Source organism: Punctularia strigosozonata (assembly GCF_000264995.1).
Source record: "Punctularia strigosozonata HHB-11173 SS5 unplaced genomic scaffold PUNSTscaffold_22, whole genome shotgun sequence".
Classification (NCBI taxonomy): Eukaryota; Fungi; Basidiomycota; class Agaricomycetes; order Corticiales; family Punctulariaceae; genus Punctularia; species Punctularia strigosozonata.
In genome coordinates this window covers 169,291-195,328 of record NW_006767454.1, presented here as the reverse complement: position 1 = coordinate 195,328, position 26,038 = coordinate 169,291, and the positions used below count along the sequence as shown (strand labels likewise).

The 26,038-nt window shown below is 54.9% G+C and overlaps 12 protein-coding genes across 12 annotated transcripts; 6 read left to right on the top strand and 6 right to left on the bottom strand.

Moving 5' to 3' along the window:
* Positions 1-689: 689 nt before the first annotated feature.
* On the top strand, positions 690-2,597 carry PUNSTDRAFT_146914 (calcium/proton exchanger; the record flags this gene model as incomplete). The annotated part of the gene is made up of 8 exons (XM_007388978.1): positions 690-801; positions 856-963; positions 1,014-1,097; positions 1,153-1,267; positions 1,318-1,382; positions 1,432-2,262; positions 2,313-2,420; positions 2,475-2,597. The coding sequence occupies 8 exons, from the start codon at positions 690-692 to the stop codon at positions 2,510-2,512; spliced, it is 1,461 nt and encodes a 486-aa protein (XP_007389040.1). The 3' UTR covers positions 2,513-2,597.
* A 316-nt stretch (positions 2,598-2,913) lies between these two features.
* On the bottom strand, positions 2,914-4,646 carry PUNSTDRAFT_139281 (actin-like protein Arp3; the record flags this gene model as incomplete). The annotated part of the gene is made up of 9 exons (XM_007388977.1): positions 2,914-3,009; positions 3,066-3,105; positions 3,165-3,208; positions 3,267-3,392; positions 3,453-3,608; positions 3,661-4,125; positions 4,175-4,457; positions 4,511-4,537; positions 4,591-4,646. The coding sequence occupies 9 exons, from the start codon at positions 4,644-4,646 to the stop codon at positions 2,914-2,916; spliced, it is 1,293 nt and encodes a 430-aa protein (XP_007389039.1).
* Positions 4,647-4,822: 176 nt separating this feature from the next.
* PUNSTDRAFT_146912 (DBR1-domain-containing protein) lies at positions 4,823-6,843 on the bottom strand. The gene is made up of 10 exons (XM_007388976.1): positions 6,770-6,843; positions 6,634-6,717; positions 6,477-6,583; positions 6,340-6,423; positions 6,150-6,271; positions 6,009-6,094; positions 5,822-5,935; positions 5,347-5,760; positions 5,013-5,289; positions 4,823-4,957 (listed from the first exon to the last, which is right to left on the bottom strand). The coding sequence occupies exons 1-10, from the start codon at positions 6,773-6,775 to the stop codon at positions 4,884-4,886; spliced, it is 1,368 nt and encodes a 455-aa protein (XP_007389038.1). The 5' UTR covers positions 6,776-6,843; the 3' UTR covers positions 4,823-4,883.
* An 843-nt stretch (positions 6,844-7,686) lies between these two features.
* On the top strand, positions 7,687-9,512 carry PUNSTDRAFT_56010 (NAD(P)-binding protein). The gene is made up of 3 exons (XM_007388975.1): positions 7,687-7,980; positions 8,051-8,506; positions 8,568-9,512. The coding sequence occupies exons 2-3, from the start codon at positions 8,474-8,476 to the stop codon at positions 9,423-9,425; spliced, it is 891 nt and encodes a 296-aa protein (XP_007389037.1). The 5' UTR covers positions 7,687-7,980; positions 8,051-8,473; the 3' UTR covers positions 9,426-9,512.
* Positions 9,513-9,984: 472 nt separating this feature from the next.
* PUNSTDRAFT_139277 (NAD(P)-binding protein) lies at positions 9,985-10,938 on the top strand (the record flags this gene model as incomplete). Its single annotated transcript, XM_007388974.1, has 2 exons — positions 9,985-10,011; positions 10,075-10,938. 2 exons carry the CDS (start codon positions 9,985-9,987, stop codon positions 10,936-10,938), a joined length of 891 nt encoding a protein of 296 aa, XP_007389036.1.
* A 543-nt stretch (positions 10,939-11,481) lies between these two features.
* Positions 11,482-11,904, bottom strand: PUNSTDRAFT_47936 (uncharacterized protein; the record flags this gene model as incomplete). The annotated part of the gene is made up of 1 exon (XM_007388973.1): positions 11,482-11,904. The coding sequence occupies one exon, from the start codon at positions 11,902-11,904 to the stop codon at positions 11,482-11,484; it is 423 nt and encodes a 140-aa protein (XP_007389035.1).
* Positions 11,905-12,550: 646 nt separating this feature from the next.
* Positions 12,551-13,305, bottom strand: PUNSTDRAFT_77690 (WD40 repeat-like protein; the record flags this gene model as incomplete). Its single annotated transcript, XM_007388972.1, has 2 exons — positions 12,551-12,939; positions 13,089-13,305. Coding segments are annotated over 2 exons (606 nt in total), but the record flags the coding sequence as incomplete, so codon positions are not given.
* Positions 13,306-13,650: 345 nt separating this feature from the next.
* On the top strand, positions 13,651-16,081 carry PUNSTDRAFT_146907 (NAD(P)-binding protein). Its single transcript, XM_007388971.1, has 5 exons — positions 13,651-13,754; positions 13,815-13,950; positions 14,004-14,280; positions 14,342-15,533; positions 15,590-16,081. Exons 3-4 carry the CDS (start codon positions 14,248-14,250, stop codon positions 15,206-15,208), a joined length of 900 nt encoding a protein of 299 aa, XP_007389033.1. The 5' UTR covers positions 13,651-13,754; positions 13,815-13,950; positions 14,004-14,247; the 3' UTR covers positions 15,209-15,533; positions 15,590-16,081.
* A 723-nt stretch (positions 16,082-16,804) lies between these two features.
* PUNSTDRAFT_109149 (uncharacterized protein) lies at positions 16,805-18,953 on the top strand (the record flags this gene model as incomplete). Its single annotated transcript, XM_007388970.1, is given in 6 exon segments — positions 16,805-16,967; positions 16,985-16,989; positions 17,021-17,218; positions 17,288-17,606; positions 17,666-18,263; positions 18,317-18,953. The coding sequence occupies 5 exon segments, from the start codon at positions 16,805-16,807 to the stop codon at positions 18,259-18,261; spliced, it is 1,281 nt and encodes a 426-aa protein (XP_007389032.1). The 3' UTR covers positions 18,262-18,263; positions 18,317-18,953.
* A 927-nt stretch (positions 18,954-19,880) lies between these two features.
* PUNSTDRAFT_139272 (uncharacterized protein) lies at positions 19,881-21,559 on the top strand (the record flags this gene model as incomplete). The annotated part of the gene is made up of 5 exons (XM_007388969.1): positions 19,881-19,955; positions 20,011-20,142; positions 20,199-20,336; positions 20,389-20,928; positions 21,467-21,559. The coding sequence occupies 5 exons, from the start codon at positions 19,881-19,883 to the stop codon at positions 21,557-21,559; spliced, it is 978 nt and encodes a 325-aa protein (XP_007389031.1).
* A 1,353-nt stretch (positions 21,560-22,912) lies between these two features.
* Positions 22,913-24,690, bottom strand: PUNSTDRAFT_56006 (L domain-like protein). Its single transcript, XM_007388968.1, has 9 exons — positions 24,501-24,690; positions 24,325-24,436; positions 24,053-24,267; positions 23,826-23,994; positions 23,696-23,770; positions 23,477-23,623; positions 23,330-23,416; positions 23,103-23,272; positions 22,913-23,048 (listed from the first exon to the last, which is right to left on the bottom strand). Exons 1-9 carry the CDS (start codon positions 24,563-24,565, stop codon positions 23,030-23,032), a joined length of 1,059 nt encoding a protein of 352 aa, XP_007389030.1. The 5' UTR covers positions 24,566-24,690; the 3' UTR covers positions 22,913-23,029.
* Positions 24,691-25,050: 360 nt separating this feature from the next.
* Positions 25,051-25,962, bottom strand: PUNSTDRAFT_139270 (uncharacterized protein; the record flags this gene model as incomplete). The annotated part of the gene is made up of 3 exons (XM_007388967.1): positions 25,051-25,154; positions 25,220-25,709; positions 25,774-25,962. 3 exons carry the CDS (start codon positions 25,960-25,962, stop codon positions 25,051-25,053), a joined length of 783 nt encoding a protein of 260 aa, XP_007389029.1.
* Between the last annotated feature and the right edge of the window lie 76 nt (positions 25,963-26,038).

Here is a 26,038-nt window from a genome sequence, read left to right as displayed (position 1 = left end):
GCTATCGCAGGGACAATATAGAGGTCGATCTACTGCGCCAACCTCTCAAGGTGCCACAGGATCGAGGGTGCCACCTAGTAGGATCGGTGTGCCTCAACTTAACCTTGCCGCCCCTCGAGGCTCGCACTCGCGATCGGTGCCGCTCGCGAGTCCCACTCGTTACGAAGGATGCGCTGTCGCTAATATGTGCTCCGGGTCGACTCGAGCTTCAAAGAACAACGCCCGGCCTCCGTCTCCTGGGGTTTCCCTTCCCATGAAGCTACGTACGGATGGAGCGCTGCGTCGCCTGAGCCTTGAGCAGTGCTCCTTCTGTTATATCGTGGCCCTGTCAAGCTGTGCACAAGCTATACACCTGTGCCGCGCGGCGCGGGTGGCGGTACAGCTTACGATTGGCCCGGATCACACACGTGACCAACAGAAGAGGCCCGGGGTTTCACAGCACTGCGGATTGCCCATGGGCCATAGCTTCCGTCAGCAGAACACAAATACGGGATGATGGCTTTATCCGGTTCAACAGCCATCTCGGTGCGGAAGAGCCTGTTCCGCTGTATTCGTGGGTGGCCTCTGCTGTCGCCACAATCGGTGATCGTCTGTCCGGGAAACAATGCCTCGCACTGCCTTGAAAATGTTATAAAACTCCCAAACGACGAGTGGGACACTACACCGAACCCCTCCTCTCGTTATACCTTATGAGCACCCAGACAAATCCGACATCACCTGTCACTCCTGCGGGATCTCCGACCAGGTCGAACTCCAAGGATATGTCCTCCCCCGGCCCAACAACCGCATTGTCCCTTCGATGTATGTTTTCTCACGAACTTGGATTCCTGGTTCCTTTTTTGACACGCTCCAAAGGGCATCGACTAGTGAATTTCGTCGCTCCGCCGTCAAGTTCGACAAAACGGGCCAAATTGCCACAACCATCCACACAAGATAGCTTAAAAGCTATCGCCAAGGCGTCGTGTAAGTAACGTTCGAAGATCCGCACGATTCACGCTGATGCCCTGTATCAGGGTTGAATTTACTTCTTGCCTTCATTCCGGTATCGTGGGCACTACATTTCGCGAAACCGGACGAAAGCACGATCATCTTCATATGTGAGTTCTGGTTAATCTTCATGAGTTTCCCCGATTACTTACACCCGGTTGTCAGTCTCCTTCCTCGCAATCATACCTCTAGCTAGCCTCATGGGCTTTGCCACAGAGGACTTGTCCTTGCGCGTAGGTCAAACGCTTGCGGGTCTCCTTAACGCGACATTAGGCAATGCGTAAGCAGTTTCTCGACCCTTGTGTTGCGCATCATTGAGTTGATTCACAGGGTGGAACTCATCGTGGCAATCATCGCTTTGCTCAAATGCGAGCTGCGCGTCGTGCAGGCTTCTCGTACGCGGATCCCTCGCTCACGTTCGCCATCTTACTAACCTTATTTCAGTGGTCGGCTCCGTCCTCAGTAACCTGCTTCTTGTCCTCGGAATGTGCTTCTTTGCAGGTGGCATGCGATATTCGGAGCAAGGCTTCAGCTTGGCAGCTGCGCAGATCAACTCGTCTCTGCTGATCATCAGCGTGGTCTCGGTGCTCATTCCTGGCGTGCTCTACTTCTCTATCGACGCTCTCACGTCTGCTTCTCCGGAGTCTGAAGGCAAGACGATCCTCAAGATCAGCCATGGGGTCGCCATCATGCTTTTGCTCGTTTACTGCTGTTATATCGTCTTCCAACTGCGGACACATAACCAACTCTTCGACGACGAACATCCATCGTCGATGATCGAGTCTATCCGGTATCAAAAGGACATCAAAAACGAGTCTCCCCGCTCTTCCATGCATTCAGATGCTTCGCCTGATAGTCCGCTCGTGGCAAGTCACGTAGACGCTGAAGCCGCGAAAGAACACGATGAAGACGATGAATCACCAAAGATGAGTACTTGGGTCGCCATCGGGCTCCTCACTGTCATCACTGTCCTCGTGGCCGTAACCGCGGAATTCCTCGTCGGCTCCATCAATGGCCTCATAGACGGAACCGGGATCAGCAAGGAGTTCGTCGGCTTGATTCTGCTTCCGATTGTTGGGAATGCGGCGGAACATGTTACGGCAGTCACTGTCTCGGTCAAGGATAAGCTCACTCTCAGCATCTCCGTGGCCGTTGGCTCGAGCATACAGATCGCTCTCTTCGTCCTCCCCTTCATCGTTACCCTTGGTTGGATACTGGGGAAACCTATGACGTTATTGCTTGACCCTTTCGAATCAGCCGTCCTATTACTCTCCGGTATGTCGCTTCCCTAAGTGAAGGTTGACATGTTCTAACAGTGTCCACAGTGATGACCGTCAACTACACCATCCAGGACGGGAAGTCCAACTGGTTAGAAGGCGTCGTTCTCATGACATTATTCATCATCATCGGCATCGTGACCTGGTTTTACACTGGTGAGACTCTATTTCTTCTGGACGTTTCGTGTTCTCTTGCTGATTATGTTGCAGGTACCGATCCGTCAGGAATGCTCGCGACTTGCACATAACTATTATGATTAACGTATTCGACGGGCTTTCCGTCACATCACGCTCCTTGCACGTTTCTGCTTCTCGTTTCCGGTCATGACTCTTGCGACACCCGGCTTTCTACATTATGTCCTTATACCACCATTTTTCCATACCCACGACAGATTGCGCATACTTGAAGGAACGGACTTGTTAGTTAGAGAGGCAATCACGTCGTTTTTACTATCATCGGTGACCAACTACCGATTCTCCTAGATGTACATTGTTGGTCAGATGAATATATCTCTTTGACCAACTATCATCGACCGAAGCTCGCATCATCTGATGAGTGTGACATACGTCATCATCCGATATCCTCAAGGTTGCTCCATTACAGATTTCATGATGTACAACCGGTATACACAATTGTCCGGCCTCCGACTTAGGTCGCGCTGCCAAAGATTTGGTATCGCCTGCAGATGCTGGGGCCGACCTCATCGTATTGTGCCTTGGTGTGGCATGACGTGTAAAACTCGGGCTACACGACGAAGGAGCGTCAGCCAATGTCCCTTGAACGATCTGCGATAATCTCACCAAAGACGCAAGCAGAGATCCACCAAACCACACGGCATATCTACGATCGAGGCACGGTCAAGAGTTGCAAAACCGCAGGGAGTTATGGACGAAACCGACCTTTGGCGCTTGTGCGAAATGACCTCGACTTCCACGCCAGACGACTGAAGCGACGCCCATTAGTCAAAACGGTTCGAGTTCTAACCACAGCGACGAGCGTACTTTCATTGCGCTTCCGCTGCTTGCGGCACTGGCTTCGAGGCGGCGGTCGACGAGTTGCTTGAGGTCGCGCTTCAGACGCTGCCCGAAGTGCTGGAACATCGTCGAACCTCCGGATAGTACGATGTTCTGAGCATGCCATATCAACACCTCGAAATCTTCACGACCACATTCTATCTCGAAACGCACCTTGTAGAGGCCACGACGGACGTCGATTGGGGACTGTTGTATTACACCATCGACAATATCAGGAAGAGGAGTAAGGAAGTCGGACGAGTAAATCTCCGGGTTGAAAAAGATCTCCGGCGCGAGGAACCGCTCGTAGCCGACGTCGAGAGAGTATTTCTAATCACCAGCATCGTCAACGCCAGTGGTGATCGAGAGAACGTCGACTTACTCGGCCAGTAACGCTAGCCTCGCCCTCATACCGCTCGAAGTACTTGTACGGCTCCGCATCATACTTCCTGAACTCCTTCACAATGTCCTGACAGACGTAGCTGTAGTTCTCCTTGACCTTGCCAGCGACGCGCAGCTGGTCTTCAGGAGGCACGCTCGACATCTCCCCGCGCTCGCGCATGAGGTTGAGCACGAACTGCGAGATGTCGCGGCCGGCGATCGGTATGTGCTTGATGGCGGAGCCGATAACGTAGCCCTCGGCGCAGGGGATGACGTGCGTGACACCGTCGCCAGAATCAATGACGGTTCCGGTCAGCGTCCTGTCCGTGACGCGATTCGAGGACCACGACGCGGCGAGCGCGAGGACGGCTTGGACAGCGATGTAGAGACCTTTGATGTTGAATGATTCGAAGAAGATCTCGGCGGTTTGTTCACGGTTCTCAGGAGGGTTGAGGGGTGGTTCAGTCTGCGAGTCATTAGCGGTAAACGAAGTGTAATGAGTTTGTGGGGCGTACCAGGAGAAAGTAGTGGTCCTCAGGTTCCGCCCGTAAGTACTTGAAGATCGTCTGCTCCCAGTAACGTTCCATGTAGTCCCAGTTGTCGATCATGCCGTGTCGGATGGGGTAGTGGACGCCATAACCGGGCGTCTTTGCGTTTGCGAGGGCCTCATCTCCAATGAAGAAGTCGAGATCCTCGACGCCGCGCTTGGTCGCTAGATGTCCGGGCTTTGATGGTACGGACGGTCCTCGGGACGCTTGCGTTGCTGGACCGCGCGTGGCGATCGCAGTAGGGAATACGCTGCACGTTTGGTGGATTAGTTTCCTTAACTTGTACTTCGTGAATGCACTGACAATGACGGATCGGAGTTGCCTGCGAAACTGAACGACCGTTAAATGCTGATCTACCTGATATTCCTGAGCCAACGCCGTACCCAATTTTCGAGAAACCTGTTCCATTATCGCAGATAATGGGGGCGAGGGTAGACATGATGTCTGTCCTCTGATCGTGGCGGCAGCAGGTAAGCTCAGATATAGGCAGAGGTGAGCTGCTGCTCTGCTGCCTCGCCGCGGCGTGCGTGACTACACCACTACGTCACACCCAAGTAACACTATTGACGCGGACGCAGCCATCCTCCAAGGAATGCTCGGACATCAAGGAACTGTGGGTGAGTACACTAATACACTGGATAGGTACAGGACAAGAAGAGCAAGGCGATGCCAAGCTTCATGCACGTATTTTATTTTCGATCTGCAGCATTGCGCAGAATGCTGCCGTCTGAGGGTTCGAGATGAAGGACGCTAAAGCTAGCCATCAGCCTCCACGCCACACCCTGCAGTCAGATCAAATCCTTACGTTGTCCATGCTTGGGACCGTCCGATCCCCCAGTCGCCGTCTGGCAGAACACTTGACAGTCGCTGAGTTCCTTGCCCTGTGATGCGCCCGGGACGTGCTGCGCAACCCAAGTCTGCTCTGTCGCAAGTATCTCCCGCACCTTCGCTTCGTCGGGATATGTACTTTGTTGCCGGCTCATTGACATGTAAGGATGGAAGGCGCGTGTGATGGCCAACCATTCGGGGTCAAAAGTTATTTTTGGAGGCGCGGAGGATGATGGGGCAGGAATATCCACAACCTGTATCATTGAGGTCAGTTTGTTATCCACCTGAATGAGAAAAGCCGTGCAACTGACCTCAAGGTATTGTCGAGTAGGCATTCCATTCCTTGCCGGCAAACACTTGTCGAGCGCCAGGAACTTCGTTTCCCCCCTTCCCGAGGGCTGCGCCGGTTTCACAGCCGGCGCGACTTCCTCTTCTTCAGAGAGCACGATTTCGTCGGGGTTTGCTGGGGCTGACTCGGCTGGCAAATCTTGAATTGATGGATTGGCGGGCTGCACTTCGTCGTCATCGTCATCGATGTTGATCTCGTCAGGGTTCTCTCCAGCCTTCAGTGGGGCGGTACTCGCAGGCACATTGTTCGACGTCGATGGGCCAGCAGGCCCATGCCGCACAATTGCCTCGAACTTAACGTGCAAATGCGCAGAGAACCACCATGCAGGCTTCAGAGTTCGCAGAAGTCCCATCATGGGCGGCGAGCCCAGTGCACCCTGAGACACTGGATGGTGAGATCGACTCGAAGACGCGCCGGGAGTATGGGAGAAACCCTACCTTATCGATGTCCGTCTTGAAGAATCGCTTCCTCCTGAGCAAGTTCCCGAGGTCACCATGATGCTCGATCCCGGCAGGCCAATCATGCGAGAGGAAGATATCCGGAGACGAAAGCTGCTCATCCGATGTGATCAAGAAGCCTGTGGTGGGTGAACCGAGGTGGATCGGATGAGCTTGATGAACGAACCAGGGATAACTTCCTCACGTTGAACTCGCGGATGTGATAGATACTTCGCTGTTCAGGGCCACGGAACGGCACGCGCTCATAAAAGCCTGGTTGTTATGCGTCAGTTCCAGTTAAAGCGGGCAGAAGGATGAATGTATGCGCCTTTGGTGAAGTCGTGGTCCTTGAAGATGCCGGAGGCGCCTGCTATGCGTAATCCATTGACCTGGACGCACCCCGCCGTTCCGAGATAGTAGATATTCGGAGCTAGCCATCCTCCATGATACCTAGAAATGTCCTCGTGAACATCAGGCACGAGTGTGAAGTAGAGAAATGGAACATGGCTAGTATTCACAGTTCCCATAGATAGTTGGATGCTTCGTGGTTACCGCCGATGACGATCGTTAGAACTGGCGCCTCAGTTTCTCCAGTATAATACCTATCATGAGACGTGAGTCAACGCTGTCCAGAGAGAGGAGATGAATGACGGACTTGTAAAACCCGCCAAGCTGCCTGTACTTATCCGGGACGGCCATGCATTGCAGGTCTTGGTGGTTCCGTATAGCTTGAAAGTCACCGCAGATCAATAGAAGGTCTACCTGCAGGGATTCAGCTCCTATTTTATGAGTATGTATCAAGAACGGCTTACCTTGTAGTTGTTTTGCTCCTCCAGTACGGCGATTTGTCTATAGATCGCGTCGAGCTCGCCATGGCAGCATCCTTCAACGGCTATCTGGGACTCGGTTAGATGTGGAAAATGAGCAGAACGAGGACATTGGAATCACCTTCATCGTGCCTTCCCGAGAGGGAGAGACAGGATGAGATAGACGCGTAGAACACGCCTTAGTTTGGGTGCGGTGAATCGTACGGGAACAGAGAGATCTAAGCCTGAAGTTCGGAACGGCTATAAGTCGAATGTGTGAGTTTCGTTGCAGCAGCCCTAGTGCAGGAGCAAGTATTGTGGAGGTATTCGAGAGTGCCACTATGCAGTAGAGTGAAATGCTCGAACCAAGACTGGGTCAAGCAGGAGGAGAGATGAACGAGCTCGACGGACTTTGAACACCGACCACCTCCTTCGCTCCGCCAAATGGCTCTCAAAACGGCGCTCTCGACTGTGCATCGTGGTGTTGCCTTCGAAGAGCGGTCACTGAAGCTACTACGGGACAACCTCTCCATGTCATTGCGTCGCGTAGGCGGCAAGTCGGACGGAGGTGTAGACCTGCAAGGCTGGTGGTGGCTTCCCGTTCTCGCCGACACATCGTCGAGTGCACGACATGCCCTAACGGATCCAAAACATAGGCTACGTCTTCGCGTACTAGGACAGTGCAAAGCCGAGAAGAAGAAATTGGGTCCTAATTACGTACGGGAGATGGAAGGGGTTCTCCATCGTCAAATGTCCTTGACCATCCAGCAACGTACGCCAGTGGAGGATCGCGTAGCCCCGCTAGTGGCTCTCATCATATCGGAGTCCCCATTCACGAAGGCTGCATTGCAGCACGCGCTGTCGTCTCCCGTACCCATGTTCCTTCTGCACTTGCCTTCTATAGCCATCACGGAAGCCGTTGGCCAGGAGGTAGAACACAACTCTGCATCAAGCGTATCCCACGATATTGGCTCCGCATATTGGAATCCTACTCTTGCCGGAAAGAGGGGCCTGTTACAAGGACAAATTGATATCCGATGGGAGCGCTCGCCAGGAGGCATAGGGCGTCCGGGGCTTTGGAGGGATAGGTCGAAGATTCCGAATTGGACTCCGGATGCTGAGAAGTAGGACACGACGATAACTGGTCCGAATGGCAGTCTATCTATACAGTACTGCGCCAGACGAAGACAATTATACCCCAGCTCTCAGCACGAACTCACGGCGCGGGATGCATGGTCATCATCCCTCCGATATTCGCAAAGGTCTTCTTACTGGCCGACCCGGATTCCAAGCTTTGTCAGTCGGCGCTGTGGATTGCATGAAGCGAATCCCATGGTGCCCTCTGACTCCCATGTGAGACATTGGTCTGATTCGCCGTTCGTGCAGTGCTTATTATACTCATATCGCTTCCGACACATTCCAGCAATCCCTTGCGTTCGACGCCCTCACATGCACGCTCCACACATCCACCGGAACGGTCGTTTCTTCGATGAACTCGCTCACTCAACCTTGAGACTCATTCGGCTGACGCAATACCGGTTAGCTCTTGACGTGGCCTGCTCGTATGTACTCGAGGTCGCGACCGCTTGCTGAGGTCGTTGCCCCTCGGCCCGAGGGGCAACCATAGTGGCCGGAGAAGTTCGATGACGCTATTTGGGGTCTGCGAAAATCACGCGGACCTCAACATAACTTATTAATAACCAAAATCATGCGGACCTCAACCTCCGCACTTCATATTAATAACGAAGGATCGTCCTGAAAACATACGAAGCTCATCCCCCGTCATTACCAATTATCTGCAAACCCGTCTTTCGGCTGCCAGACTCACGCACTATAATAATTCACCATGTCCACGATACACAAGGTCGCGGTCGCAGGAGTAAGCGCACAGGCCGACATCGTTAACGTTAATGCAGCCATCACTGATGCGTAGTCCGCAGGCGTCCGGAAACATCGGGTCTCCCGTTGTCGAACAACTGCTCGCTGCCAAGTTCGAGGTGATCGCGCTGTCTCGCTCGGGCGATTCCTCCAAGCTTCCGTCGGGCGTCACCGTCCGCAAGGTCGATTACGATTCCGTCGAGTCTCTCGTCGCTGCTCTGAAGGATGTCAACGCGGTCGTCTCGACTGTAGGAGCGGCCGCCGTCCCTAGTCAAACGACGCTCATCGACGCCGCATCAATCGCCGGCGTCAAGCGCTTCATCCCGTCCGAATACGGCGGCGAAATGGAGGACCCCGCCTACCGAGCGATCTTCGCACCCAAGGTGGCGGTGCAAGACCACCTGGAGAAGGTCAGCGCCGAGTCGGGCTTGACCTGGACCATCGTCCTGAACGGACCGTTCCTCGACAGGGGCCTGCGATCCGGCTTCCTGCTCGACCCTCTCAATGAGCGTAAAGCAGAAATCTTTGACGGAGGAGACAAACCCTTCAGCTCGACCACGATGGCGACCATCGGGAAAGCGGTCGCATCGATCCTGCTCCACCCCGAGGAGACGAAGAATCGTTACGTGCGCATCCACGACGCGGTCGTCACCCAGAGCAAGCTCCTGAACATCGCAAAGGAGTTGACGCCCGGTACCGAATGGTCCGTGACGCACAGCAAGGCGGTGGATCTACAGAGTAGGGCCGATGGCTTGATCGCTCAGGGCATATCCGACATGCGTCTATGGGCCTTGCAGATCAAGTACTGGTTGTCCGCCCAGCACACCAAAACGGTGTTCAAGGAGCTGGACAACGAGCTGCTGGGCGTTGGATCGATATCAGAAGAGGAACTGCGGGAGATCGTCAAGTCTGCCCTGTGACTTTCCGGTCAGAACCCCGGACCATCGTACCGATAATCGTATTATCTCTCTTGCATAGCTGAGTGCAATATATCCGGTCGATGATGCGATCCATTCAAGTGGTCTAGAACGGGATAGAGACGCCTCGGGTGCGTGGCAACGAATTACAAGCCTAGCCTGTATCGGCTTACTCATGCATTGGCCTCTTCGGATGTCGTGCTCGCAATTACTACTATACTAGTACTTCAGTATCGGCGGGCCACCGTCTGAACCCCGCTCAGTGCTGACCAACATTCGCAATTTCAGGTGTCCTGTCTTGAGTCCCGCCCCATCAGCCGTGATGCCGACCCGCTTCGCAGATTCACACCCAGTCTCCCTTCGTCAGCCGATCGTGAAGGATCTGATCCAGTGCCTACGCTTGCGGGTCGCATGACGATATCGAGCTTCACGATGGTGTACGTCTACGCGATGAAGGCGTCGCGATCGGCGGTATAAAAGATGTACAGGAGTGGTATGGGGAGCCATCCAAGAACCGAGGCATTCATCCCCCTTCGTACATCCTCATCACCACATAGCAATAATGGTCTCCAAGGTCGCAGTCGCAGGTGTAAGCAGATCAATCGCAACTCGTGTCGTACATTAGGTCTAACGTCCAGACACCATATTACAGGCAACCGGCAACATCGGTCTGCCCATCGTGCAGCAGCTCGTCGCGGCCAAGTTCGACGTCGTCGTCCTCTCGCGCTCCGAGAACCCGTCCGGTCTGCCCGCAGGCGTCACCATTCGCAAGGTCGACTACGAGTCGATCGAGTCGCTCACCGCTGCGCTCCAGGGAGTCGATGCCGTCGTGTCCGCCGTCGGCTCCGCCGCTCTCGCCGGGCAGATCAAGATCATCGACGCCGCCGTCGCCGCGGGCGTCAAGCGCTTCCTTCCCTCCGAATTCGGTAACGACACCGAGCACCCCGCCGTACGCGCGCTGCCGGTGTTCGGGCCCAAGATCGCGGTGCAGGAGCACCTGAAGAAGGTCGCCGCCGAGTCGAGCTTGACATACACATTCGTCGTCACCGCGGGTTTCCTCGATTGGGGTTTGCAAGCGGGCTTCCTGCTCGGCCCGCTGAAGGAGCGCAAGGCGGAGATCTACGACGACGGTAGCCAGGAGTTCAGCGCGACGACGATCGCGACGATCGGTCGCGGAATCGCCAGCGTGCTGCAGCACCTGGACGAGACAAAGAACCGGACGGTTTACTTCCACGAGGCGGTCGTGAGCCAGGCGAAGATCCTGAGCATCGCAAAGGAGCTTACACCTGGGGAGACGTGGGCGGTCACCGAGAGCAAGTCGGCGGCCCTGAAGGCGAGGGCGGATGAGAAGCTGGCGAAGGGCATCTTCGACGCTGAGGTGGCGGTTTCGCTCATCAAGTACTCCATCTTCGGCCCTGGCTTCGACCCTGTGTTGAGGAAGCTAGATAACGAGTTGCTCGGGATCAAGACGATCTCTGACGACGAGCTGCGGGCGATCGTGAAGTCCGCGTTGTGATTTATAGCACAGATTTGTCTGGTTTTCTGTAACTCGCGGATGAAATGAACTTCAAGGACTACATATAATCGGATTCGCGCGAAGAAAAGCTTCGCGAGTGCGCTGGGAGTCATAAAGCTTGTATTGGGTACGTTATATCGGATAACGCGGAACGATGGCATGACGTGTCCACAACGAACCGTAGTCTACGCAACGGGATCGTGAATTTCGGGGACGCGTCCGGAAAAAAGAGCAGCTCGCAGGGAATGCTGAGTGCGTATCGCGGCGGTAGAAAGAGGGAACGGGTGAGGCGGGTACACGATCACAAAGGACCCGCTATGCGAAGCCTGTGATCGGGCGCTGTGAGTATGCGACGCGATATCGCGATGCCCGGACGTTCGACACAGCGGAGAGAAGCATGAACCTGCGTTGTGCAGGACGCTGCAGTCTCCTATCGTACGAGGTCTAATGTGTCGCTATCAGGATCTGCAGGAGCTGCGGATCAACCTGGAAGGACGTACCATGGGTAAGAAAATGCTGGTCGAGTTGCAAATTTGCGTCTGTTTACGCAAGGCCACTACGCCAATGCCCCTGCGGGACGGCGGCAGAGCCAGCGGGAAACCCATGCGAAGCCGACATCTTCCCGAACGCGGCGCCGTAGTCCTTCTTCTCCTTCTTAATCAACGACTTCTTTATAGGCGCGTTAGATTCGGGTTGGCAGGACGATCGAAGTCCGAGCACGGCGCGCAGAGATCGCTTCGATGGCTTGGTCTTGGGGGTGGGTGCGGCTGCCATTCCGGCGAAGCCGTAGGTGGACTGCATGACGCCGAGCGCGACGAAGTAATCTTTCTTCGCGGGAGCGGAGTTAGACGAGGAGGAAAGGAGGGTCGCAGTGGAAGATGCAGGCGACGCGGGACTAGTCGAGTGGTTCTGAGAGAAGACCGAAAGCGTCGAAGCGGGGTAGAGGACGGTGGTGTGCATCGGCATTACTGCTGAGATGTGGTATTTGATCGTATTTGAGCTGGTAGATTGCTGAGAAGCTGCTAAGAGGACGACGCGGGTGGTTGTCGGTTGTCGACATGTCATCCACTGCATATTTTATAGGAGCGTCCAGCGTGGTACGCAGTTCTGCTCTCGAGAGCGCACAGCAGGGGCGCAGTGAGCGAGTCTTGATGATGAACGGCACCGACCACATCGGTAATCCGCAGTGACTGGTGCGGACAGCGGAGAGGCACATTATGTTCTCCGGGGGCGCCTAGACCCATGGCTGCCCCTGATGGAACGTCTTCGGATGTCTGCAGTCATTATTTTGAACTTTCGCGACAAGGAGATCGTCCGCAGCGCAGGATGATGAAGCCTATCAAGGCGCGCAGTGGCTGCGCACACACTTTCTTGCGCTCCTCGTCGATCAATCCAGCTGGTAACACTCAGGGTGCACTTCTTATGACTTTGTCGTCTAAGCAAGGTCCTGTCCCTTGGAATGTGTTTGCGGGCTGCAACGTCGTAACACGTAAGGACTACTCGTAGCCATTTCCGTCCGGTGGCTACAGACTTTTCGACATAACGCGAAAATACAGTGTATGTCCATCAAGAAGGATCGATATCTGCATCCCATATATGCACCGAATCATCGTCAGCGCGTTTTGGTATCCCATACCCGTATTGTGCCGTCATAGGAGCCCGAGACGATATGCTTGCCATCCGGAGAGAAGGCCACGGAGGTTACTGCAAGCGAATGGCCTTGCAAGGGCTTCAGCGGCATCCTACGGGACCGCGCATTCCAGATGCGGATCGTCTTATCCGCCCATCCGGAGACGATCCGTTTTCCCCTGGGCGGCCACGCTACTGAAGACACGCCCGAAGCGTGGCCTCGCAGTGGCTCGTCGGCGGGCCTGACCGTCTTTGTATTCAAGGTCCATATGAGGGTTGTCCTGTCCTGTGATCCGCAGACGATGCGAGTCCCGTCGGGAGAGAAGGCGACGGAGTAGATCTTGTCGTTGTGTCCGTTTGTGGGAGACCCAACTCAGAGCATCTCACCCTTCTCCGTGTCCCACACTCGGATTTTATGGTCGGTTCCCTCTGCGACGATGTACCTACCGGAGGGTGAGCAAGCAATAGATACAGTAACATGCTGTGCATGCGCCCTGCAAGTCGCTCCCCGAGTTGGTGACCGTCCTGGACCGACCAAAAGCAAATCGTGCCCTCCTCAGAGCCCGAGGCGAGGCGTGCTCCATCGGGAGAGAAGGCGACGGATCTAACCCGCTCATGCCCATCGATTGGAGGGAGTGCTGCCTTCCCGGTTTCGGCATGCAAGATATGGATCGATCGCCAGTAGGAAACGGCGGCGATACGTGAGCCCTCGTGGTCGAACGCAACGGAGGACACTGCGAAGGCGGTCCGAAAAACCGGCGCGGTTTACCCTATGATACTCTAGTTAGTTTTCATGAAACATATGATGACCGTTCACGTACGATCGCAGAAAACGTTCAAGGCTTGCAACGGATCAGTCATGGCGTCGAGCGATCGGCACAAAGAAAAGGGAAGGGGCTCATATAAACAGATTATTTTGAATCAACCGAAGCTGGGAATCAGAGCAATGGCGCAGAGCTTGGTCGGCGTTGTGGAGCAAAACGAACGCCGCGCAAACAGGCACAAATACCAGAGCGTATGCTCACTGCGCTCTTTACTCGGCTTGCAAGTGAATATGTCATTTCGCCCTCTCGGAGTCAGTGAAAATGGATGAATACCGCGATGATCAAGTGTGGCGGCTCTGCTGGAAGATATATCGCGAACACCTACGAAGATGTTTGCGGGCTGAAACGAGACGGTATTCGACGGTGAGCTCAGCAACTCGTGGAGTTTGCTTCCTGGGTAACTTAATCATGGGCCGCATGCAGGATCTGCGCAATTCTATCAAGGAAGCCATCCTCGCTCACTCGTCTGTTTGATACATGGCTCCGAGTCGCCAGCAGGAGTACGCTCCTTCAGTCGAACTGCCAAATTGTCGCAGGTTTCTTGCGGGATGGTTTCAAGGCAAGCACCTCGCCGGCAATATCGCACCATGCCGAACCTGACAGCAGCCTCAGATCAGGATAAGTACTCCAACTTCACTGCTTTAGGCTTTCAGCCCCCCGTTCGACCAGAAACCGCGCGGGTTAACACGTGTCTAGGAAGCTAGTGGGTCAGACGTGCTGAAGCTGACTGAGCTGAGTACGCGTACGCGTTCCGCGACGCAAAAGCGATTCCTGTGGTGAACGGGGATCGTCCGACGGAATACTCCCAAAGGCTCCAAACATATCTCGAACGCGTACTGTACTATCTGAGAGCTTCATGGCGACAGTCTTCACGGTCGCGGTCGCGGGCGTAGGCACTTTCTGCTCAGCCGTTATGTCAACGTGGACTGAACATCCTGTTTGATATATAGGCAACCGGTAACCTCGGCGTACCCGTCGTCGAGCAGTTGGTCGCGGCCCGTTTCGAGGTCATCATACTTTCGCGCTCCGACAAGCCCGGCAACCTCCCCTTTGGCGTCACCGTTCGCAAGGTCGACTACGACTCTGTCGCATCCCTAACCGCAGCGCTCCAGGGCGTCGACGCCGTCGTCTCTACAGTCGCGTACGCCGCGCTCGCAGGGCAGACGAAGATCATCGACGCCGCCGTCGCCGCGGGCGTGAAGCGCTTCCTGCCTTCTGAGTTCGGCAACGACCTTCACCCGCCGCTCGAGCGCGCACTGCCCGTCTTCGCGCCCAAGGTCGCGGTGCAGGAGTACCTCGCGAAGGTGGCCGCGGAGACGAGCTTGACGTTCACGATCGTCAGCACCGGGCCGTGGCTGGACTGGGGCGTTCGCTCGGGTTTCCTACTGGGCCCGCTGAGGGAGCGCAAGGCACAGATCTTTGACGGGGGAGAGAAGGAGTTCAGTGCGACGAGGTTGGCGACGATTGGCCGCGGGGTGGTGGGCGTTTTACGGCACTTGGAGGAGACGAAGAACCGGACAGTGTATTTTTGTGAGACGGTCGTGAGCCAGAGCAAGATCCTGTCCATTGCGAAGACGCTCACGCCTGGGGAGGGGTGGACGATCACAGAGAGCAAGGCGGAGACGGATCTGAAGGCGAAAGCGGATGAGAAGCTGGCGAAGGGCTTGTTCGACGTCCAGGCAGCCGTTTGGCTGATCAAATACTCGGTGTTCGGCGAGGGGTTCAGCACGCTGTTGAAGAACCTGGACAACGAGTTGCTTGGGATTAAGATGATGACGGACGAAGAGTTACGGGAGATTGTCCAGTCTGCATTATGATCGCGATCCTCTAAGGCGGATTCGGTGTGTATGGAGAAGTACAAGTATTCGGGGCATGTACCGTAAAGTCGCAAAAAGGCGTATGCTACTGGTGTTTGCTGCAACGAGGGAGATACGGGACGGCTACTGAGGACCCCCATAGCAATCAAAATCGACTGAGCATCGGGCGCGTGTGCGTTCGCGTCCGCGGTATTCGCAGCCGATGCAGCGAGGCAAGATCAAGCATGCGCCGAGCTATTGCCCAACAGCGGCTGCGTGAGCGATCGGACTAAAGGCGGCGAGTTCCTGCCGTGCGCGAGACGGCTACTCGGGTCCATGCAAAAAACTGGCGACTGCTGGTTAGCATAGATGCAAGATAGAATTAAACGACACGAAACATACTGTAAGCGGAGATTTCGCTACTGAAACACCATTATGCGAGTGTCTATGCCAGACCGCTGCGGCAATGAGGAGCGGCGGCAGAGAATCCGTAGGACGCCGACATTTTCCCGTACGCCGCGTTGTACTCTTTCTCCTCGCCGTGTGCCACCGTCATGGCGTGTGGACTGACATCGCTCTCGGTGCTGTTGCGAGATCGAAGGCCGAGCGCAGTGCGCAAAGACCGCTTGAACTTCAGCCTCGACGAGTCGGGCAAGGGCGTAGGGGCTGTACCCATTACGGAAAATCCGTAGGTGGATTGCATCGTGCCAAGCGCAGCGAAGTGGTTTTTCTCCAAAGACGAGGAGGAGAGGGAGATGGCGGGGCGGCTCGAGGCATCAGCTTGGTGCCGGGTGATGGCCGAGGCGGTGGATGCGAGGACGACGGCGGTATGCATCGACATAGTTGATCGCATGGAGTGGGTTTCGAGTAGATGAAAGCTGAGCTGGAAGGCTGTTGAGGCGGAGAGAACTAGCTGAAAGATTTCTGTTACTCGATGTATTGAGCATAGCACAATTTATACGCCCGTCCCGAGTGGTGCGTAGTCTCGCTGTCTGGAGCGCGCACAGCAGGACGCAGCAATACGCCCATAAGACTTTGACCTGTATCGATTGCTGCGGTTGCACAGTGAGATATAACGCGTTCAAGAAAGGGACGACTCATATGTCTGAAGAAACGTTTCACGATTGTGTCCGAATATCCGCAGTGCTCGATGTTTGATCCGTGCCCAGCAACTGCGCGCGCTCGCTCGCTCGCATTCGCTCGCAAGTTTGGGAGCTATTACTGACGTGACTCGCTGTATTAGTGAGTGCTGAAGTGATGCGAGAAGTTTTCGCCATTGTGCCGAGAAACGAGCAAGTTGGAAACCCGGTGGAGGCATTCACCATCAATGACAATGTCGCTGCGGGGAGTATGTGTGTCGACGACCATGGTATAGGTGCATGCATGTGACAATCGCAATCTATGCCTGAAGACTTGCAATGCCATTATTTCTCATGACCCCGCGAGAGATCAGCTGTGTCGCCGTGGTCAACGAGAAACCTGGATTTTCGACGATAGTGTAACACGTGATCGAACCTGTTTCGCGGGCGGCGCTCGAGCCTCCGACCGCAACACATTATTGAGGCCTGTTCAACGTTCAGGTTAGCTGTCCCTGTCCCTTGGGGATCGTCCGACGCGATGGCATCGAAGAACAAGGCGAGGGCGGCAGGCGTTAGCGCGAGCTCATTCACGGATCTTCAAGCGGAGCTCGCCAGAAAGAAAGAGGCGTTCGCCAAAGCCAAAGCTGCAGGTCAGACTGCTACTGCGTCCTCGCCTATCTTCGGAGGAGAGAAGAAGGCGAGTGACAGTGCCTGTTAGCGTCTGTATTTGCTCGAGTCTGACGAAACCGCACAGAAGCCGACGGTATGGGCGCGACAGAACAAGGGCGTCAAGAACCGTGCCGCGCGGGACCTGGAGATCGAGGCGGTCAGCAAGCCGACGCTAAAGTCTGCACGAGCCGTCCTCGAGCGCAAGGCAAAGATATACGAGAAGCTGCAGAAGGGAAAGACGGGCGGGCTCACGGAGGCGCAGTACAACTCGCTGCTGGTTGACGTGCGTATCTGCGCCGGCATCATCCTTGATCTCTCATATCGGCTGACGTTTTTCCTCTTCTTTTCGCAGTTCGACTCTAAGGTTCAAGACGTATACGAATCTGATAGCGACGACGTGGACGAATCGGTTACGGTACCGCGACCACCTCCTGGAGCGGAAGGTGACTCCCTCGTAGAGCACGAAGACGAATTTGAACGAACGCGGATGATACCGCGGTCTGAGCTACCCTCCACTTCTCGATCTTCAGGCCTCAACGACACGGAAGACCCGCTCGTTGAATACGAAGACGAGTTCGGCCGCATGCGGACGGCGCGCCGGTCAGAAGTTCCACGAGATCTGCTCCCGAAGCCCAAACCCGAAGAAATACCCGACGACGACTCAGTCCTATGTACGTCTGCCCGTCCCCTCTAGCCGGCCTCCTTTTCTGACGCGTTCATGCGCACACAGACAACCCGACGCATCACTTCCCCGTCTACCAGCCCGATCCCGACCGCGTCGCCGCGATTGAGAAAGAGCTCGCCGAAGCGAACGCGCCGCTCAATGTGCACTACGACGCCGCGCGCGAGGTCCGCGCTAAGGGCGCCGGATTCTACCAGTTCTCGGCCGACGAGGAGACTCGCCGGCGGCAGATGGAGGAACTCAAGCAGACCCGGCTCGAGACGGAGCGCGCGCGCCGGGAGGCGGGCGCTGTCGATCTGAAGCCTGGCGAGACTGAGGGTCTGCGAGACGAAGAAGGCGAAGGCGAGGGATTGAAGCGGAGCCGGGCGATGGAGAAGCGTAAACGAGAACTTGAGGAACGAAGACGGTTGCTGGATGCGAAGAGGCGGAAGGTCAAGAGTGGGCCCGCGGTGGGCGACGAGCCGGTCATGGCGTCTATGCCTTCGGAATCATCTACCCAGCAGCCAGTCGCCCTTGCTCAGGCGCAGATAGACCCGTTCGCAGCGCTTGAGGCGCAAGTATCCTCCACACAACCGCGCCCGGTCAGCGCGGCCGATGACTTCTTGGCGCAGCTTGAACGGGACGTCCTCGGAGGGAAAACTTGATTGTCAGTCTTCCTTGATCGGAGTGTTATACCGTGTATTCATGCTATGGTCACAGAATACAGCGCGTTTTGCACTGCCTCGACGATCAACCTTCTAGGGCACTGCAGCGCGTATCAGGCGCCTCTTCTTGCATACTCTACGCGAGTTTCGTTGCGCTTCTGTTGTTGCCTCTCGACGGGCTTTGTCCCCGACACGAGGTCTGATATGACGCCCCTTGGTAGCTGTCACCATCTCCATCGCCGACGCCCCCCTCCCCGTCGTCTGTTGCCCCGGTCTGATCCGTCTCGCACACCAACACAATCAGGTCGTCCGCACGTTCGTGCCAACGTATAATTGATGAGCACCCGCTCTCGCAGCTTATCACCGACGAGAGCATGCGCTCTTCTTCGTGCCATAACTCGAGCTCGTCTGGAGGCCCGAGTCCAAGGGGAGCGGGTTCAAGGACGTACTGAACCGTAGCGCAAGGCCAGAGGTGACGATTCCGCGAGTCGTAGACAGTTTTCCCGACACGACATGCACAACGACGACTTTTATACAACGCGGCGCGGGAGTGCTACCATGCGGGTTTTCCGACAGACATAGAATCTTGCGAACTCAAGAGATCGTCTACTCTCCGCCGCCACGGACTTGAAACCCGCGAGTTCCCTTCGACATTCACGACCGCTGCAGGCTCGCTCGCCAACCAGAATCACCCACACTCAAAAATTCTGCCATGTTCTGGGTTGGCTTGTCGCAAGCTTCGCATACGCACGGAAGGATGTGATATGCTATAGCGTTTTTGGCAGGCAACTACAATTACCATACATAGTACGAGGACATCTAGGAACACAATCCGTAGTCACTGTCCCGTGCGTACACTTTAAGAGTCCTGTTGACATGAACGAAGGACCATGCAAGACGTCTTGGCTGCGCTGTAGAAACGCAGCGCATTCAATACGTAGCGCAAGGGTGAATATCGATTTGCAGCGGTACCGGCAGCGACCTTGTCGCTTACCACAACAGGGCGAGTTGTACTCGCCATCGCAACTCATGCACCTACATGACGAAGGTCAGCGGCAGATGGACGTCGCAAGCAATGTAACGTACCCTGGAATCATGGATCCTATTCAGGAGATGTGAGCAGTGATACGCATTGCCCTCTTGTCCGATTTCCATGAGAAGTGGCTGAGCGATTGTGACGTGTTCGACTGCCTCGGTGTAATGACGCTGATCGCGATTGAGTTCGCCCATATGCATTCGACACGGAGCAGTCTCAGTGATCTCCGGTGCTTGAACAAGGTCGACAGCGCCCTAGTTTCTCTGCAGCATGACCATATCGCTCCTGGACATGGTCGATGTTGGCGAGGCTTTGAAGGCACTGCACTGCGCCAAGCCGATCTCCGATATGGACTTTGGTCATCGCAAGAAAGGACGGAATGGTGTGTGCCCGGTGCCGCATTGTATACACGTTGCGACCCGAGCATATGTCATTATCGATAACGTGCCCTGCCAAAGCTTCGAGGCTTTCCACACACGCACCATCTTGATCCCGTATATCGCAGTGGCATCCACTTGCCCATTCTTCGTCGATCACTGCTCAACGCAAACGATACGCCAGTGTTCCGCTCGTCCGCCGCCGAATGTCGTCGCGTCGAACATCCATCGAGCTATGCACAGTCGAGGAAGGTCGCAGGGTCAAGGGGAGTTACGTTAAGGTAGGAAGATCGCACGTTGGTCGCAAAGCGAAAATTGTTCAACCGATCATCATAGCGCGACCTGGCAGAGGACCCTAGACCCTCGACGTCTTCGAGTCGAGAAGAGCAGGGCATAGATTCACACGCTCAGACGGCAAAGGTTACTGATGATCAGCTCGAAGAAAAAGTATTGGAAGATGAGCTAAAGGTGAGCGCAACACATTCTCCTTCAAATTGCAATACCGACGGCTCACCTAGTCTCAGCCTCAAGATATATTCGCCACCGCGACGTCGGCCGCGACAGCAGTGACAGGATGGGACTACGTTTATGGACGATTGGAAAAGTACGATCGGGAAATGATTAAGGGGTACTCGGAAGACATCGACAATCTCCTTATCTTTGTATGACATTTCCTCACCTGTCCTAACGTTTCTGACAGGATACATGTTATAGGCAGGTTTGTTCTCTGCGGTCCTCACCGCGTTCCTCGTCGAGGTATATACACAACTTCAGCCCGATGACACCCAACTGTCGATCCAACTGCTTTATAACATTTCGCTTCAACTCCAACATATCTCCATGAACCAGGCCGCTCCTGTGTCTTCCAACGGCCCGCTCACCATGCCCTTCTACCCTGGTCCGCGTGTGGTCGCCATCAACGCTCTGTGGTTCCTGAGCCTCGTCCTCGCCCTGGCCTCCGCTCTTCTCGGCATATTCGTCAAGCAATGGCTACGCGAATACATAAGCTGGACATCTGTATCTCCCATACAACACGCAATACAGCTCCGGAAGTTCCGCTTCGACGCTTTTCAGCGATGGAAGGTCCCCGGTATCGTTACGCTGGTGCCAGGCCTACTGCAGTTGGCGGTTGTGCTGTTCTTTGGAGGACTCGTCACCCTGCTCTGGCCAATCAATACGGTCGTATCTGCGGCATGTTGCGCCGCAGCTGGCACGACTATCATATCGGCCGTGCTCGTCGTGCTAATGCCGCTCGTATTTGACTCGTGTCCCTACAAAACCCCTTTCGCGTGGATGATTTTGCCATCCATTCGCCCATGCTACCGGCTTTTTCGACGCTGTATGAAGTCCATATACAGGAAAGTGGGGAACTATGATTGGAATCCCTGTCTCTACCCCATTGATGACTTCTTCGACCGTCGTCGGCAGTCTCACGCCGACTTGTATACATTCAACGGGTGGGCACATCGGGATATGGCCCTAAAATGCTTCGCACGCGACCCTTTGAACAGTGTCGCGGCTCATTGCTACTCCCTGCTGTGGCTTACCTTGCACGAGGATCCCGGTGATGGCGTTACCTCGCAATGCATTTCCGATTTACCAGGTCCGCCTGTGCGCACCCGCTCCGCCATCGAGAGGGATAGTAGATGGTATGACAAGCGTAACATGCCAAAATGGCCTGAAACCCTGACGAGCCGTGTGTGTGGCTACTGGCTGGCGATTTCTGAGCTTCTCGGGCTATTGTCCTTCCGGTCTATTCCAGTGCTGGATATACTTGACAATTCTTGTGAAGTTCCCTTCACCGACGATCGCAATGATTGCCCCGAACGACCGCGAGCCATTTGTGATACACTGGAAACGCTCAATGACGCACAAGTACGCCTGATGTTTAAACTACTTGCATCCGGCCTCGATGCACTCTTCACCTCCTCACTAAAAGACTGCGAGGATCATTTATTTCCGCGGCGGAGTTTACCTAACCTTCATATCAATGCGCTGAAGATGATGCACTTAATCTCAGCAGAACACAAAATCTTCTATGCTTCGTGCGAAGTCTATATCTTGCGGACCCTCTCAGGCATGGACCAGCTCTCCTTTTCGGTCGACGATAGAAATCGGACTTTCAACATGATCCATACATGTTGCGAGTCCGGGTTAAACCGAGGATGTGATGCGCGTGCGTGTACACCTCTGTTATGGCTTTGAGTACAATTAATCGAATTATTTTAGCGGCAGAGGATACCGCACATTGTCTTGAACTAGCAACTTCGTGTTACGACAGCGGGGCTTTTCGGGAGCACGAGGAGCATCGGGATCGCTTCTGGGCTGCCGTAAAGTGTGTCACCTCCCTTTGCCAAGACTCAGACCTTCTCGACCGTTCGTCGGAATCCTTTAGACGCTTGTGCACGGCGATGATTAGGTTCGACGACAGCTTGATCGATGCGCTGTCGTTGTGGGCCGAGTTCAGTGACGGGCAACCCACCATGAAGGTCGACTGGTTGCAGCTGTTCCAGTTCCTGGTACGCCACAAAGAGCTGGCTGAAGAACGGACAACGGATGTTATGAAATGTGTCGTGGGTGCATATCGTCGCGGCTTCAACCCAGACGGGATGTTGTACGCTCTGTTCGTGTACAACTTATATTGGGATCACCTGTGTTGGGTCGACATGAATGACGCATACAAGTCCTTTGGGTTTCCCCCCATGCCTGGCAACGGAGGGATCACCAGATCCTCGCTGGGGAGCATTTTTACTTGGGACGATGGCCGGCCACATGTGATTTCTGCGCACGAGATGCCGGTGCCACCTCACAACGGATTGGTCACGACCGAAGCCATCATGGACGAGAATAATGCCAACGACTCAAATCTTGGCGAACATGGTGCAGATGCACTCGATGGAGTCTCGCTCTGCGGGATCATACCCGAGGGGCCGACTCGGGGAGGCGCGGGTTCTTGTGATGTAGATTCAGGGCCCGGAGGTCAGCATTCAGACGCCATCGAGACCAATCCACGCCCTGATAGCACACGAGAATCCCATTGGGGATTTCATTGTGGGAGCTGTACGTCGCAAGTGGCGGAGGGCGACCACCGCTGAGGGTGAGGCGGGATTATGCCCGTTGGTGTTGACCAGCTTCCCAGGAGCAGAGCCTATCGGTCTCGGAGTAGCTGCGAGCCCGATTTCTCCACCCTATCCGCAGGATTGTGAGATGGACAGGTCTTTCGTAGCACGTTAATCATGGTAATCTGTCGAAATTGCTGCAAATATATGAATAAACGACCGTGTACAATATTGTCGGTACGGCACAAACAATCTATGGTACATTCCGATTTCCACCTTCATCATGACCCTGAATATTACAAGGGCTTCGCCATGCTGTACAAACATAAGTATGTGGTACGCTGCACAGATGAGCGCAAAAGAACTGACGTAGCGTCAATCTGGGTGACCTGCGGGAGCGCGAGCATAATCTTCCGTCGGTAGTTTGCCCCCTCCGCCCGCTGGCAAGGGTTGCCCTCGAGGTAGATCGTCTCGAGGGTGGATATGTGGCGTAGCTCCGACTCCAGCGCGCGGAGGTCAGGTATCTTGTTGTTGTTCATCTGTTCCCGGTTTCGTTAGCCCTCGGCCCAAAGGAGAGGGATGAGGAAAAAACTCGCCCAGAGTTCTTCCAGCTGGTGCAGGTGGGAGAGCCCCTTCAGCTCTGCGACGAAATTGTTGGATACGTCGAGTGTCTGCAATTTGGACTGTACGGGACGTGGATGAATAACCCATGATGTGATTCGCAGACTCGAGTCGAGGCTTACGTTCGCCTCTAGCCCTTCTAGTGATTGGATACCGTTATGGCTGAGATATAGCTGTTCTAGGTCTGGTAAGTTCTCTAGGTTCTCGATCTTGGTGATACGGTTCGACTGGATACTAAGGATCTTCAGCTTCTTCAAGGAGGCCAATCCCTACGCAACGGTCGCAGACGAACAGTCAGCATCAGCGTACATGACGCGAGCAATAATCGTTTCGAGATTCACCTCCAGCTTCGTGATCTTGTTCTTGCCGAGCCACAGTTCCTCCAGGTTGCTGAGGGCATCGAGCCCTTCGATTTTCTGCACGCGACGGAGGATCAGCTACGGGAAAACGAATTGATGAACGGAGATTTACCCGTATCCTGTTGCCTCCGAGCTCCAGGCTGCGAAGGTTTGCACCGAGGGCCTCCAAACCCTCGATTTTCGTGATCCTGTTTTGGACGAAGTACACGGTATGCAGCGTCCGCAGGTTCTTCAGCCCTTCAGGTATAGCACGAAGGTTGTTGAAAGACAGATCGAGGACGCTGGGGTCATACTTCAGCAAGATGAAGATGGTGGGGATTTCAAAGGCCGAGTGCGTACGACAGGTCGGAGAGATTGTCCAGCGCGTTTCCGAGCGTCTTGATCTGGTTGTCGTACAGGTCCAGCTCTTCCAGTTTCGTGAGGACGCTAAACACGTCCGGGTCGAGCTTGTTGATGAAGTTTTGCCGCAGACACAGCCGCTTCAGGCTCGATGCGAAGCGTTGTAAACGGAGCTTGTCCAAGGTCGCGAGTCGCGCATGCACGAGCTCTAGCTCCTGGACGTGAAGTTGATGTTGAGATGCAGCCCGGCGGAGTTGAGGCGTGTGGCGTACCTCCGTGTCATCCGGATAACTCTCTAGGAGATCTTCCAACGCTCCCTCCTGCTCCTCTTCACTGTCCGACTCGGACTCGGACTCCGGATCCGGGAGCGCTACTCGTGCAGTCCTGAATACGCAAAGGATGTACTCAGTCGTGTAGTTGGATCGATGATGCGGAAAGCATAACATACTTCGGCTGCGAATATTCCACTTCCACCGACTTCTTCACCACGGGAGATATGATCGCGTCCGACATTGCTCACTTCACGTGCGATGTGTGAGACGATTCTACTTTTCCTGATGTTGATATAGCTTTGATATATAAGCCGTTGGATGGTGTTCTAGCACAACTTAGCAGGCCTGTGGCGAGTTTGTGGCAGCGCGAAGTCTCAATAGTAACTCGCGAAACTCGTTCGGGGATGACGTCGTCGGATGACTCGGCGAGGTGTATTCTCACGCTCACCATGACCACAATTATTGCAACCCACAGTGGGGGTCAGCAGAAAGCATAGGCGAACAAAAACGGGTACAAAAGAAATACACGGTATCAACAATAATCATGAGTCGGAATAAGCAAGGCTGGCCGCACGCGTGTATGGAATACCGCTCCGAGATAAGCCTGGTATGGATTGAGGTGATGCACAAGTCTTCAGCATCGCTGGAACAAAGCTAGCGTACTGGCGACGGGGGATAAACGGGATCTGAAAGTTATTTAGCCGACGGTACACCAATCCGCTACGACTACTCGCCTCTTATCTGCAGGGCGAAGGGCCTTTCGTACTCGGGATCCATGAAGGATTTGTGCGTACCCATGACACAACCCGGACCTAGCCTTGCGACGGCGTCTGCGGAAGAAGAGACGTAGTATAAGCCAGTCTCGTTCGCGCAACGAACGGGTGGTATCACGCACATTTCGAATCGTCGTCCACCAGGTAATACAACTTGAGCTTCGTCCACAGCTCGTTGACGGATTGCTCCGAGATCTCGCCCGCCGTTACCTTCCTGAACAGCTCCTCCCAGTTCTCCACCCACAACCGCCGTTGCGCGAGCGGCCGATCCTTGATAATGATCGGTTGCGCGAACCGAGCCTCCTTGGAGAGACACCGGAGCGAGACGATGTTCACCCCGACCCCGCCGTTCGCCTTGATCTCTTCCGACAGCCGGTGGAGGTCCGCTAGGCCCGGTTCGGAAAATTCCCAGTAGCGGTATTCGGGCGGGGCGTCGCACACGGTACACTTTTTGATGATAAATTGCTGCTGCCGCTTGGGTAGCCGACCGCGGGCGTCGGGAGGCGCGTAGTCGACGTCGATGAGGATGCATTGGTCAGGCCGATCGAGGGGTTTGACGATGTCCACCTTGAGCGCTTGGCAGATCACAAAGTCGAACATCTCGCTGTGCGACTGTGCGGGGACGTTGATCAAGTCGCCAGATAAAGGAAGGAAGGGAACATGAAGATCGACATACCAACATCCACCGTTTCATATCTGCGAGCACGTCTATCTCAGTCTTGCCTGTCTTCCCGGCTGCCGCAGCTTGCTGCTTGTCGTGTTCCATCTCTCTTATTCCCTGTACAACACGCGACGGCGTCCCATGTTCAACTGCCTCAACCTCGATGATAACCAGAGACATGCCTCCGCCACAATCTTGCACCATGGTTTGTGCGCTTGCCAGTGCGCTCGCTGGCAGTTTTTGCTCTGTTCACATAACCGTCAACCGGGAACTCGAAGGT

Coding starts and splice junctions, on each gene's coding strand:
- PUNSTDRAFT_146907 (XM_007388971.1), top strand. CDS start 14,248: ATGGCGACAGTCTTCACGGTCGCGGTCGCGGGC. Junction 14,281..14,341: donor TCACGGTCGCGGTCGCGGGC/GTAGGCACTTTC, acceptor TTTGATATATAG/GCAACCGGTAACCTCGGCGT.
- PUNSTDRAFT_56006 (XM_007388968.1), bottom strand. CDS start 24,565: ATGTCGGACGCGATCATATCTCCCGTGGTGAAGAAGTCGGTGGAAGTG. Junction 24,437..24,500: donor GTGGAATATTCGCAGCCGAA/GTATGTTATGCT, acceptor TTGCGTATTCAG/GACTGCACGAGTAGCGCTCC. Junction 23,417..23,476: donor TAGAAGGGCTAGAGGCGAAC/GTAAGCCTCGAC, acceptor CGTCCCGTACAG/TCCAAATTGCAGACACTCGA.
- PUNSTDRAFT_56010 (XM_007388975.1), top strand. CDS start 8,474: ATGTCCACGATACACAAGGTCGCGGTCGCAGGA. Junction 8,507..8,567: donor ACAAGGTCGCGGTCGCAGGA/GTAAGCGCACAG, acceptor CGTAGTCCGCAG/GCGTCCGGAAACATCGGGTC.
- PUNSTDRAFT_146912 (XM_007388976.1), bottom strand. Junction 6,584..6,633: donor AGGAGCAAAACAACTACAAG/GTAAGCCGTTCT, acceptor GAATCCCTGCAG/GTAGACCTTCTATTGATCTG. Junction 6,272..6,339: donor TCCAACTATCTATGGGAACT/GTGAATACTAGC, acceptor GGACATTTCTAG/GTATCATGGAGGATGGCTAG.